General features: G+C 37.0%; 1 protein-coding gene across 35 annotated transcripts in view; it reads right to left on the reverse strand.

Annotated features, from left to right (window-relative positions):
- Positions 1–8,079: 8,079 nt before the first annotated feature.
- tns1b (tensin 1b) overlaps positions 8,080–14,454 on the reverse strand; it is a 252,192-nt gene continuing 245,817 nt past the window's right edge. For all 35 annotated transcript variants that reach the window (XM_077215637.1, XM_077215634.1, XM_077215632.1 and 32 more), the window contains 4 exons: positions 12,646–12,811; positions 12,000–12,068; positions 11,295–11,324; positions 8,080–9,985 (listed from right to left, as the gene is read on the reverse strand). In XM_077215637.1, the coding sequence (XP_077071752.1) occupies positions 9,844–9,985; positions 11,295–11,324; positions 12,000–12,068; positions 12,646–12,811 (407 nt within the window). In that variant the 3' untranslated portion in view covers positions 8,080–9,843. The remainder of the gene's footprint in view (positions 9,986–11,294; positions 11,325–11,999; positions 12,069–12,645; positions 12,812–14,454) is intronic.

A 14,454-nucleotide genomic window follows, 5' to 3' on the forward strand; every position in this document is an offset into this window, starting at 1 on the left:
AAACTGTGGGACTGAACTGGCTCCATTGTTTGGGTGTCGGGGGCGGACAGCTCTTCGAGTCACACATCAGTGAGATCGCCAAAGCGAGACTTGCACTAACAGAGAGTGTCTGAAATTCTTCTGGGGCCTTATCTGCCCTGCTACCAGCATCAATAATACAGTGTAACTCTGTAAAGGACAGATAAGCCGGCATCTCCTCTTTACACTCAGAGACGCTCATGCATCTCAGTTTAGGAAGGGTCAACACTGACATCAAATGGAGAGCTGCTGTTATTGCAGCGTCCTAACATGAATCGGCCCTCCTTGTGGTCTGCTCTCATTTTAGCAGAGATAAAACATTCTGGACATTCACTGGCATAATTTTGTCATGAAAAGGGATGGGGACCATGCTTTAACTATTCATGATGAAACCTAAAAGTGTGTGCAGATTGGCCAAGTTCCTGGAACAACAACCCTGTCTGAAAACATAGTCCTAACCCTATCCCTGTCCCTAAGCCTAAACCTGACCATAATGTATCTCTAAAATCAGAGGGATACAATAGTTGAATAACCCTGGTTCTAAGCCTAACCTTGACATAAACTATAAATGCGTCCCTCAAATCTGATTGGTTGATGGAAATGTTGCTGCAGGATCTACAAATATGTTGATCCAGTTTTACTTGGTGAAATCATCATACATTTTAGGCCTACCTTTCCCATAAGGGCTGCGCAAAAAAAGGCAGCTAGAAGCAAGAAGGATTAGTATAAGCTTAATTTGTACAAATATTTGGACATCATCAGACTTCAACGTCAGTTCTCAGCGTGTGTTTTTTTTTAGAGACAGCCAGGTCTTCGAATACTAGCGCATTTAACAGGATGCCCAAAGTACTGTAGCCGTACACCACCAACATCACCATAACTTCTGGATAATGATTTAATGTTATTTGTGTGCCTAACTCATGAGAATGGTATATATAATCTAATTGTGTAAACACTCTTAAAAATAAGAGAAAATGGGGTTTTCATAGCAATGCCATAGAATAATCCTCTTTTTTGTTCCCAAAGAACCTTTCAAATGAACAGATCTTAAAATATTTTTTTTTCTTAATGTGAAAAACATTTGATCTATATAAAGAACCTTTTTCCACTATAAAGTCTATTTTGTGCAGTGGAAAGGTTCCGTGGAGGTTAAAGGTTATTTATGGAACCTTAGATGCCAATAAAGAACCTTTACTTTTAAGAGCAATTGAAAGTCTTCTGTTTACTTCATCTCTTAATCTCTCTTACGCCATATATCATTTTTAAATCCTGATATTTGTGTGAAAAGTTTTATCTAGTTGGTGCCAATTGGTGCAATATTTTGTGTAACCTTTATGAATTAAATTGTAAAAAAGTAAGGATTGCAGATGCCTTTTCTTGACATTTTAAGCCCTCCGTATGCTATTTTTTTCAGTGGCTTTCAAAAAATGGTGTGAACAAAATCGACTTTGACCGATTGACTTTGGCCCCGAGGGGACATGCGAATGATGCCTATGTAGACATCTTGTTCTTGCCTTTATAGTCAATGTAAGAACTAGTTAAACTGATTCCCTGAGACTGGTATAGGCAGGACAAGATGATACTAACCAATAACAGACACACATCTTAGGTCACCTCGAAGGGCTTTGTCTAACCGATCAGTGGAAACTCTGAGTAATGCTGTAAGAGCTATTGTTTTGCTCAGTAATCCACTGGGGCTTCAAGTGACACTCCCAAAACAATGGGCCAAAGGTTTTGTAACCTTTTAGCAATGTGAAAAAGTAGGAGTGACCCAACTTAGAACAAAGCTAATGAGAAAAGGGCTTTCTGCTTACTGATCCGATACATAACTCCATAACTCCCAAATGACATCACCATCTTCTCCTTTCTCGCGAAGAGATGTAATTAGTGAGAGCGAAAGAAATGCACCTCAGAAATGATAATCTACACATGCGTGTCTCCTCTATTGGCTCTGCACACTGCTGCAAAAAAACATCTGTTCTCTGGATGATCTAAACGTGCATCATGCTGCTGATGTTCAGAGCATTTACAATCAGGTCAGCATTTTTATAATCAATTATTAAATCTGTGTTAAAAAAAAATATATATATATATATACAGACTCACCTAAAGGATTATTAGGAACACCTGTTCAATTTCTCATTAGTGCAATTATCTAATCAACCAATCACATGGCAGTTGCTTCAATGCATTTAGGGGTGTGGTCCTGGTCAAGACAATCTCCTGAACTCCAAACCAAATGTCAGAATGGGAAATAAAGGTGATTTAAGCCAGGGGTTTTCAACTTTTTGTGAGTGTGGACCACTATTTGTAATCAAGAATTTTCACGGACCACCTCATAATACACAAAATAAAATATATCTACACACAGTCCTTCCTGAATTAATCTGCACCTCTAAATAGGCTTACTAACATTAAAACTATAACTGGTCATCACATCAGTACAACAGCTTGTTAAAAGAAAGTATACTGCACACAACGGCTGCCACATATTTAATTTATTTATTTACTCAAGCGCCCGAGGGCATAATCAGGTTCATTTCAGGGATGCAAACATGTATGGTCAAAAAAGAGAGAGGTAATCGAAGCCCTCGCCCTGTGGCAAATATCCAGATACTTACATTGCCGCCAACCCCTGCCACCCCTATAGGCACATATAGTAAAATGAAATTCAAATAAAGTTTTAACAAAAAAGGTTTTACAAAAAGATAAACCTCACATATTTCAGCCTTTAAATCATTTTTCACAAAAAAAAAAGTTTTATAAAAAGATAAACCTCACATATTTCAGCCTTTAAATCATTTTTATAAAAAGAATGAGTCAAAAAAAGATAAATTACTTGACATTTACATCGATGCACATTAGCTTTTCTTTTATTATTAGCTAATAGTAAAATTCGGTCCGATTTTCCTGTGCCGTCTGTCGTTGCTATGCGCGCTCTCCACAACTTAGTTGTGCTTAGAAGCTAATAGATTTCCACCACCGAAAAACGCTTGCTGTAGCTCTGCTACAAGATTTATTTACGGAGAAGAGAAAAACACCCGTAGTGTTTGGGTGCACGTGCATTCTTGCATTCTTCATTGACTGAGCTTTCAATGTTTACAGAAAGGATGAAGCTGATTTGTTTGTTTTTGTCACATGAACTGCGGTGCGTTTGCTGCATTATGAAAAGTTGAGGTGTTTTCATCTCGCTGCGCCTAAACAAATGAGTGCGTCACTTCAATTATGAGCACACTTGCCGCGCACCTACATGAAATAATGAACTTGAGAGCGCAAAAGACACGATATGTGAACGGCCCCTTGACGAGCTACCTCCAATCAAGTGACGTGTTGGAGACCCCAGTAAAAGATACGCAGCAAGAAGAAACACTAGCGTTTCACGCTTGCGCGCATACTGCTGTTTTGGCGTGCAGTATTCGGATTTGCTTATTTCCTATTTACTTGTTTGGTGGAGGCAATCCAGAATTACTGTTGGTGAAATTATAATCAGACAAATATTTTATATAATGGCAAAATATTTGCCTCTGCCGCTTTCCTCTTCAGAGAACCTGTTGCTATCCACCGATCCATGTTGTGGTTCTAACGGCACTGAACTTGAACGTCACGGCCGAACACCACTAGCCTATTTTAGTAATCACACAATAACCTGACAATTTAATTTAAATTTTATATCAATATAGGCATACATATTCTTTTTACTTTTTATGTTTTTTTATGGGGATTCCTGGAGGTAAAAAATATTATTTTATATTTTAATTTGCCTTTCCACGGACCACCTGCAGTACCCTCACGGACCACTAGTGGTCCGCGGACCACAGTTTGGGAACCACTGATTTAAGCAATTTTGAGCGTGGCATGGTTGTTGGTGCCAGACGGGAAGGTCTGAGTATTTCACAATCTGCTCAGTTACTGGGATTTTCACGCACAACCATTCCTAGGGTTTACAAATAATGGTGTGAAAAGGGAAAAACATCCAGTATGCAGCAGTCCTGTGGGCGAAAATGCCTCGTTGATGCTAGAGGTCAGAGGAGAATGGGTGATTCAAGCTGATAGAAGAGCAACTTTGACTGAAATAACCACTCGTTACAACCGAGGTATGCAGCAACGCATTTGTGAAGCCACAACACGCACAACCTTGAGGCGGATGGGCTATAACAGCAGAAGACCCCACCGGGTACCACTCATCTCCACTACAAATAGGAAAAAGAGGCTACAATTTGCAAGAGCTCACCAAAATTGGACAGTTGCGGTTGAAAAATGTTGCCTGGTCTGATGAGTCTCGATTTCTGTTGAGACATTCAGATGGTAGAGTCAGAATTTGGCGTAAACAGAATGAGAACATGGATCCATCATGCCTTGTTACCACTGTGCAGGCTGGTGGTGGTGGTGTAATGGTGTGGGGGATGTTTTCTTGGCACACTTTAGGCCCCTTAGTGCCAATTGGGCATCGTTTAAATGCCACGGCCTACCTGAGCATTGTTTCTGACCATGTCCATCCCTTTATGGCCACCATGTACCCATCTTCTGATGGCTACTTCCAGCAGGATAATGCACCATGTCACAAAGCTTGAATCATTTCAAATTGGTTTCTTGAACATGACAATGAGTTCACTGTACTAAAATGGCCCCCACAGTAACCAGATCTCAACCCAATGGAGCATCTTTGGGATGTGGTGGAACGGGAGCTTTGTGCCCTGGATGTGCATCCCACAAATCTCCATCAACTGCAAGATGCTATCCTATCAATATGGGCCAACATTTCTAAAGAATGCTTTCAGCACCTTGTTGAATCAATGCCACGTAGAATTAAGGCAGTTCTGAAGGCGAAAGGGGGTCAAACACAGTATTAGTATGGTGTTCCTCCTAATAATCCTTTAGGTGAGATGTTTTCATTACAAATGATCTGCATAATCATAAAACTTTCCTCGAAAATTACATCTGACCGGCTGTACAAAGAGTCAAATTACAACACTCATTTATATGATTTGAAACCTCAAAAGTCAAAAGTTTGAAATTTTTTTCAAAAATATATATGTTTTTGAAAGAGGTTTCTTATGCTCAACCAAGGCTGCATTTATTTATTCAAAAATACCGTAAAAGAGCAAAAATATATGAAATATTATTACAAGTTAAAAGAACTGTTTTCTATTTTAATATATTTTAAAATGTAATTTATTCCTGTGATGCAAAGCTGAATTTTCAGCATCATTACTCCAGTCTTCAGTGTCACATGATCCTTCAGAAATCATTCTGATGCTGATTTGGTGCTCAGGTCAAATTTCTTAGTATTATCAATGTTGAAAACAGTTGTGCTGCTTAACATTTTTGTGGAATGTTAATATTTTTTTTCAGGAATCTTTGATGAATAGAAAGTTCAATGAACAGCATTTATTTTCATTTATTAAAGTATTTATTAAATATAAATAAGTATTAATTTCACTTTTTTATCTTACCACAAATGTTTGAATGGTATCATTGTTTCCACAAATTTGTTAAGCAGCAAAAACATTGATGATGATAATTATGTATATTATTATATAATAATAATTCCTTCTTTAACAGCAAATCAGAATATTAGAATGATTTCTGAAGGATCATGTGACACTGAAGACAATTCAGAAAATTCAGCTTTAACATCACAGGTATAAACTAAAATTTTAAATATATTGAAACAGAAAACAATTATTTTAAATTCAAATAATATTTTAGAATATTACTGTTTTTACTGCATTTTTGATTAAATAAATGTCGTCTCGGTAAGCATAAGAGGCTTCTTTCAAAAACATTATGAATTTAAATGTAAAAAAAAACATAATAATAATAATAATTCATCCCAGATTTTCAATCTACTCTTACATTTTTGACCCTTCTGTATACGTGTGAACAGATTATCATCCAAATTCCCATGTTTCTTCATATAGCCAGGGTAATGGCATCAGATCAAATTCATTTTGTACCTGTATTTCATGCATTCCTTATCCTAATCCATAAATGAATGCTCATTTGGCTATGAAAGAGAGAATTAGAAGTAATGCATTGCCAATCACTGACCAGCTACCAAGGTTTCTTAGTGTGCAAGTTTTTTTCCCATCCTCATTTTCCTCTGTATCTGACTGAGCACTATGGAAAAAGAGGCTTGGCCTCCGACGGGATTGGTGCTCTGACAGTCACATTAGTAAAAGCTGTTCAGTGTAACGCTGCACCTCAAGCATCCAAGAAATGCACAAACCAGGACTCTTTTTCTAGCAACAGTGTACTTTAATGTAACTGATTTGGATCGCTCTTTAATGTATATTTTTTTCCAAAACAATACAATGAGGCTGTAAAACATGAAGCAAATAAAACATTGTGGTTCTGTACAGCAATAGTAGCTCATTCACACATTCTACGTCTGTTAACAAGTGGACATAAAAAAAAAAATATATATATATATATAATAATACAACACTGCTGACTAATACATGGAGGAGTAGGGAGCTGGTTTTGTTGGAGGACATTTTTTGTGAAGGCCTAGATATTTTCAGGTAAAGGCAAAAACAATTTCTGTGTGGTTCGGAAATGATTGGAAAACAAAAGTGTTGTTTATCTGAACCTATGCACTGAATGAAATGTCCAGAAAGGCAAGCAAACAAGCAAATACATATTCTAGTGTGCGAAATCACTCTTACCCCATGTCTACACCAGACACGTCCAGTATCACAAATGTAGATGGCTTCCAACTCAACTATCGACACTTTCTATATTCCAGTGACTTAATTATGCTGGGTTTTTTTACTTGCAAATATCATACATGTGAATTGATCACTCTTAATTTAATTCATTATGTATTTAAATATCTTCCTTATACATTAAAGTTAGTTTGTGATGTCTATGGCCTACTTATTTAAACCATCTAACCAAATGTGCACATTTGTTTCAATGCTAAAAGTGTGTCTCGTTCATGAAACATGACAAATTAACGGTGTAAACAGTTTACATAAGAATCAATTTACAGAGTATGAGTGGACTTAATTCTGCACAACTTTCAGGCCAACTGTATGTATCAGTATGTTGGTATCTTTATCTGATGTTTTGCTATTTTTTCAGCTCCTGATCGTTAAGTGCTTTGCATTCTTTTGGAGTAGTTTTTTTTAAAGCCTAAACAAAAGGGAATCATGGCAACCAAACACAGTTGAATATATGTCATATAGCATGTGCATCACTCAAAACAGACAACCACGCCAAAAACAATAAGCCGCCATCCGCTTACCAGCAGACAGTGATCAGTTCTCAAACATATAAACATGAAATAAAATCTTTGGCAAAAATTAAGTATTTACATACAAAAAAAAAAAAAAACCCAAAACAATCATTGTTTTGAAGACATGTGACAGTTATCAGGGCGGAGTGGGTCGAACATCCTGCTTAAACGGGTATTTTCACCTCAAATCACAGTTAAAACACTGCAGTATTACTTTTAATCTAAATTTAGCAAGGATTCAGAACTGGTGTGTAAATCGAAGGTAATTGTAGAGGATCCATAGATGGAGATATGGCTGGCAATACTTGACAGCGCCTCACGATGGCAGTATGAAACAAAATACTGAAATCTGCCTGAGAGAATCAATGCGAGCGACTAAACAAGTGGGTTTCTGAGGGCTGAATACTGGAAGGGAAAGGATGCCAAAATAATAATAATATTAATAATAATACAAAAATAAAGACACTTCCTTACCTTCTTTACACAAAGCCTCTTGCAGTAAACACATAAGCCAACTCACTTTATCTGAAGGAACTTTAGGATGTAATCCTTATATATGCAAAAGCAACAGTGAGTTCTACTTTGAAGCCTATGTCGATCTAAAGCTAAAGAAAAAATGATGTGAAAAAATATCAAATAATGACAAGCTTTCCAAATACATACACTTTACACCATATAGAATGCTCCTCAAAACCTCATGATTTTGAAATATTAGCCAAAATAAAGAGAATTTCTTTTGGAGGCTAATCTTTATGTAGACTATACAATATATCTATAGGTAAATGAGTTAGCATAGCGCAAAAAAAAAAATACAATAAATATTCAGTAAAATCACTTTTTGAAGTATTTTATATATATATACTTAGCTTACTTTGGGGTAGAATGATAGTGTGAGTGTGTTTTAAGCGAGGCATAGAGATACAGTGACAGATTCACACCTTACTGCCAGATACACAATGATACACACTCAGACCTGAAGAGAAGAGAGCTCAGCAAGTGGAGACCAGGAACTAAATGGTGACGCTGGACACTTGATTTGTCTTATATGTTGCTTCACTCTTCTCAGTTTATAGCTATCTACTTGGAAAGTGCAATGGAATGGCACTTGAAGTCGGACGTCCATCTACTCCTGTGATTTCAGAGATATTTATCCAAGCGGAAGAAGGTGAATGCAAAATTTGGAATAATATCAGTCCAAAAAGTCTGATTTTCCGACACAGCCAGGAATCCTAATCTCACATTGTTTGTGAGCCTGGTTTCTCTCTTGCCACTGTCGCCTTTGGCTTGCTCAGTTGGGGCTTAAAAGACAATTAAAATACAGAAACAATTATATATTTGACTGCCCTGACTCAACCAGAGAAGAACAACTTGATCTGAATTGAGCTGGATTGTTTTCTGTACAGTTGCCTTTGAATTCACTCTGTTATTGAACTGAATTGAATCAACACTGATATGAATTGCACTGACAATATTTGTTTCTGTAAAGCTGCTTTACTCTGTTATTTTCCTGTTTATTACTGTGAAGCTTCTTTGAAACTATCTGTATTGAATAAAGCACTATAAATGTGACTTGACGGTATGTATGGCATCATGTGAACATGGCGCCACTGAAATAGATGTGCAAAGACAATGATAAACATTCACTTTTAAGCGAATACATTTTTTTTTCCGACAACTATGCATGCAAAACAAAAGCAAGCATTGCACAGAGAATTGGGTGCTATACTTTTTGTTTGGAGTGAAACACCTGCAAAATTGAGTTTCAGGCAACAGAAAATTTCAGTAGACATCTCTCATATCCGACTTCAATAATGAACCTGGAAACCTGACATCAGGTGCCATTGTATTGCACTCTTTCGAGTAGAGAAACATCAGTTAGTTGCTGGATATTTCTGGACCAGAGGTGAACGAAGACGCTGAATCAACGACTCCAGCATCCCACGTTCTCCCAGGGGAGCATCTTTGAGGGTGAAGATGTCTCACCCGTCCTCACTTTTAGCTTCTCCTAGGTCTGTTATATGCGAGGGACCTTCAAAATCCCCACAAGGTTTTGAGTTTATCCAGAGTGGATTGGAAATTGCTTTTAGTTGGCATATGAAGTGTTCTTGCACTTGTAGCGTGAAAAACAGGAGCCGCTTTGAGAAGGAAAAGAGTTCATATGTACAGTTTTGACGAAGCAGCTGTGGTTTACCAAGATATACAAGAACGCTTGAATAATGATTGGTTTGTCCTGACTGCTCTCTTATCTTTGGTACATCAGCCCCAGATTTCAGCCTCCTCATCAACCTTTTTTTTTTTTTTTTACTTTCTAAAAAACAAGCAACAAAATCACTGAGATCATTTTCACATCCCCTGCGAGTGAGATGAAGATCACCTCCTCTCTGTCCTTCACTCCTCTATGCCCACAGTGCACTTCCTCTGTCCCTCTTCCTCACTACTGTCCGAATAACCCTTCCTCACACATTCACAACCACACGTACACACAGCCTCTCACCCAAACATACAGAGCGAAAAAAAGAAACGTAAAAAAAAAATGAAACAGAGCAGAATCGAAGTCCTCCAGGAAGCAGCGCTGTGTGAAGAGTTCACCGCTTCTGAGAGTTGACCATCACTTTAGAGACGAAGTTGACGATGGCTGTGGCCGGTTGATCGGGATCCATCTCAGCGAACAGGTGACTGACGTTGTCTGTTGTGCTGCCTTGCTTTCTGGCCACAAAGCCAAAGAACCTGTGAAGAAAGAAAAAAAAAACTCTTAAAATGCAGTATTTGAGTTTACCTTAAAATAACATTTCCAGGTCACTGTCCTATGGAAGCTTGTTTCCGCCACAGAATAAAAAATAAAAAAGGTAATTGTGACTTTTTATCTCACAATTATGACTTTTTTCGCAATTGCGTGTTATAAAGTCATAACTGCGAGAAAAAGTCAGTCTTTCTTTCCTTCAGAATTGGACTTTATAACTCACACTCGCAAGTTTATATCTCGCAAATCTGAGGAAAAAAGTCAGAATTGTTGGATAAAAAGTCACAATTATCTTTTAAATGCTTTTAATCTTTTGATTAGGCTGTGAATCTAAATCTGAATCGTAATAAATTAACAGATTTTTGTGCTAAATCACACCTGAAACTAAAACTTGTAATCATAAATATATTTACAAACTGAATCCTTGAATTAATGTAAAATTAAAGAAAGCATATCTATAACAATATTTGTTAATTACATATTTTTTAACTTGAGATGTACAGACTATTTTTATTTGGAGAGCGGATCCTGAATTAATTGCATATTTTTTTTACGTTTTACGTGCTGAACAGTCAAAAATAATTCCAGAAATCATAATTATATATATATATATATATATATATATTTAATTTCTGGAATGCTCCTTTTGTGGTGACATATTCAGGCTCCTCTTCTCATCTCCTGAACCACAGCAGTGGAATGATGTTCGCCGTGATCATGTGCTTTCATCCTCAGTCCAGTCCAATGATCTATTCTTGCTCTCTAACATATCTGCCTACTGCATCAACAGCACAGCGCTTTATAACACAGCCGTTCGAGGACAATCTCTTTCAAACGCTGCCCAGATCCAGCCGTGAGGGCTGTCACACGCCTCATTGCTCTGGGTGCGTCAAGTGTTCTGTGTTCTGAGATCTGCTCAGATTGTGTGTGAGAGGATCATATTATACCTTTTTTTTTCCCCTGAGGATCACTTATATCACTTATAATAGTTCTATACTGTATAATAGTCATGTATAATTTTTTTTTCGAACAAAAAATCCTGTATGTTCTGTGGCCTCAGAGGGTAAGGGTCATTCGTGACACATGTTTGAGGGTTAGCAGGCTAGCATCAGGTTGTGTTAGCAGCACAATCCCGCTCATTCATCATGACACCCCTGAGCATAAGCATTTTATCCCATGATGCACCAGGGAGGGGGAGCAGCACTTGAGACTGATGCATATCTAAACTGTTTCAGATAACAACGTCTGCTAAGCTGCAAAAGATCAAGTTCTTTGTTATCAAAAGCTGGTACGTACTTTGCAGTGCCACCCTCAGGTTTGCTCCACCTGGAATGACATTGAAACAGATTATAGATGTTTAACTTTGGGATTTGCTAAAGCATTAGCTAAATAACAGTAATACTTTTTATTTATAGAGCATTTTTGATATTCTCAAAGATGCTTTACAAGAGATACAAACGATAAAAGACAATACAATACAATTAATCACACATTAAAAGCAATTTCTTTTGAGTAACCATTTGAAAATTGACAAAATAATAATAATTTCAAAAATTGGATTTTGTTCCTGAAGAACATGTGACTGTTAGGAGCTCATGTTGATATGTACAATTAGTACATCGTGTATATATACATCTGTGTACAATGTATAGTTGTGTATAGTTTTTCACAAAAATCTCTGCTCTATTCTTTCCCCTACTATATGTTTTTATGTGTATTAATAATGTTTAGCTGAAAATTTTCACTACATCACATTAATATAAAATGCATGTGATGCATAAAAAACCTTGACTCTCAATACTCAGGGCTTAAGGTTAAGTTGAAAAATTCTCAATTGTAATAAAGAGGAACATCAACAGAAATACTGCAAAAGCACCACTAATAAAGCTAATACACTTAAACATACTTCAGATCCTGTCAGATCCACAGATCAATGTATAAATGCTTTGACATTGACATTCATGTCTAAAGTAATGCTAATGTTAAAGGAAGTTTTCTTACTTCCTCTCCTGTGGATCAATGTCGCAGAACGTGACCGTGCTGATGGGATAATGACGTCTGAAGAAGAGCCTGTGGAAGAAAGCACAGGTATGTGCTTTTAAAACATGCTGCCATTTAGCTTTTAAATGAAAAAGAAAGAAAGAATGAAACAAAAGAAAGAAAAAAGAACGAACAGAAGGAAAGGAAGAATGAAAGAACAAACAAACGAAAGAAAGAAAGAAAGAACGTATGAAAGATGGAACGAATGAAAGAAATAAGAAAGGGAGTACAAAAGAAAGAAAGAGAAAACAAAAGTATGAATGAACGAAAGAATTAACAAAAGAAAGAAAAAATGACAAATAGACAAAAGAACCAATAAAGAAAGAACAAACAAAAGAAAGAATAAAAGAAAGAACAAACAAAAGAAAGAACGAACAAACAAATGAAAGAAAGTACAAAAAGTGAGACCGAACAAAAGAAAGAAAAAAGAACAAATGAAAGAACAAACAAACAAAAGAATGAAAGAACGAACAAACAAACAAATGAACGAACGAACAAACGAAGAAAGAAAGAAAGAACAACGAACAAAAGACAGAAAGAAAGAAAGAAAGAAAGACGAACAAAAGACAGAAAGAAAGAAAGGAAGAAAGAAGGAATGTTCCCTCACTTTCTGTGGTTGTCAGTGAGTGTGATGCCCTGCGCAGACACTTTGAAGTGAACGATGGCTGAGGAGACAGCACTGGTTATCAGGGTTTCTGAGATGGCTTTCGAGATGGCCTGAGGTCCAGTCAGAGACTCCATATCCACTGAGTTTATGTACAGGACATTACATGCTGGAAAAGATAGGGAAACATGCACTGATTAATAGCCATGTGGCATCTCCAAACAATTCAATTACAAGAAAGATGCACCTTTACATAACTCTCCACACATACTGTGATCTTATCAAACATACACACACATATCATTAGTATATTCTGCATTTGCATAATCCAGTGGTTCTCAATTTGTGGTTTTTGGGGATTATTTATACATTATTACAGTATTTAATAATATTTTGATTTTGCCTTTATTCAATGTTTTCCAATTTATTTTTAATTTTTGTAATTTTATGTGCTTTTGCCATTTTTCTTCGTTTTTTAATTTTTTAATATTTCTATATTTTTATTTCAGTTTTAGCACTTAAAAGTTTTAGGGCCCTATCATACACCTGGTGCAATGCAGCGCCAAGCATGACACAAGTGTTTCTTGCTAGTTTCACCGTGACACAGTTATCATTTTCACATCCTGCACCAGGTTGTTTAAATAGCAAATGCATTTGCGCCCATTTGTGCGCCCATGGGCGTGCTGGTCTGAAAACGAGATGTGTTCAGGCACATTGTTGGTGCGTTGCTATTTTGAGGCAACTGAAATAGACTGCGCCAGTATTTTTTGGGTTATTTAAAGAGCGCGTTAATAATACGCGCGAATAGGCGGGTGCACAACACGTGTACACATTGTCCTGTAGATGGTCGGCTTGCCCGCTTTAACTTTGCACACGAGCAATACATTTGCACTCTGGAGAAATGTTCAGTTTTTCCGCTTGCAAATTCCGTCATGTAAATAGCGAATTCGCCATGGCGCGAGCGCAACTGGCTTTTAAAGGGAATGGGAGATGACTCTGCTTGTTTTTTTGCACGTTTGGCCCAAAACACACTCATTAAGAGAATAGGTACAACACTTTCAGACCATGCGCCGGGTGCGCCGACCATTTTTCCCGTCGTTAAACTAGCAAAAGTGGTTTCAGACACTCCCTAAGAGCACTTGCTCCATGCGCTTTATACGCTTAGATCGTTAAAATAGGGCCCTACGTTTTTTTAACTCATATTTGTGTGCTTGTGTGTTTTTTTCTTACATTGCATCAGGTGTTTCATTCTCGGGTGAAGGATGCAAATCAGTATTAGTGCTTTATTTATTTTTTAACATATACATTTAAAATATTCTTTGTATATTTTGTACACAGTTTTCATTATTAAAGTTTTCACAGTCTTCAAATGCAGATGATGGTTTGTATACCAGTTTATCTTTATTAAAATAACTTGATCTACATTGCAATAGAATTATGTACTTTATCAAAATATTGCAACATCTTATTAGCATTCATGATTGATTGGCGTATGATTGGTCCTCGTCTTAAATGCGGAGCTGAAAAGAAACTGAGAACCACTGGCATCATCTATCAGTAGATCCATGCATAGTAATCTAACATCAGTCATGAAAGAACATGCCATATTCAATCAGAAAGGTGTTCTTGAAATACAATCGAGGCCTTGACAAACAGCAGCAGCCAAACAGATTTTAGCAGACAGGTAAAGGTGCTTCTTGAGGTCTGAACCATCATCACATGCACATACAGTAAAAGAGGAGTGTGGCTCTCTCTAGACACGGCAGTCAAAGTCAGGTTAAACACACAACACATATACATCAATGAATTAAA

Source organism: Siphateles boraxobius, unplaced genomic scaffold (genome assembly GCF_051911475.1).
Source record: "Siphateles boraxobius isolate OS27281-9 unplaced genomic scaffold, OSU_SipBor_1 7, whole genome shotgun sequence".
In the NCBI taxonomy this organism is placed as follows: Eukaryota; Metazoa; Chordata; class Actinopteri; order Cypriniformes; family Leuciscidae; genus Siphateles; species Siphateles boraxobius.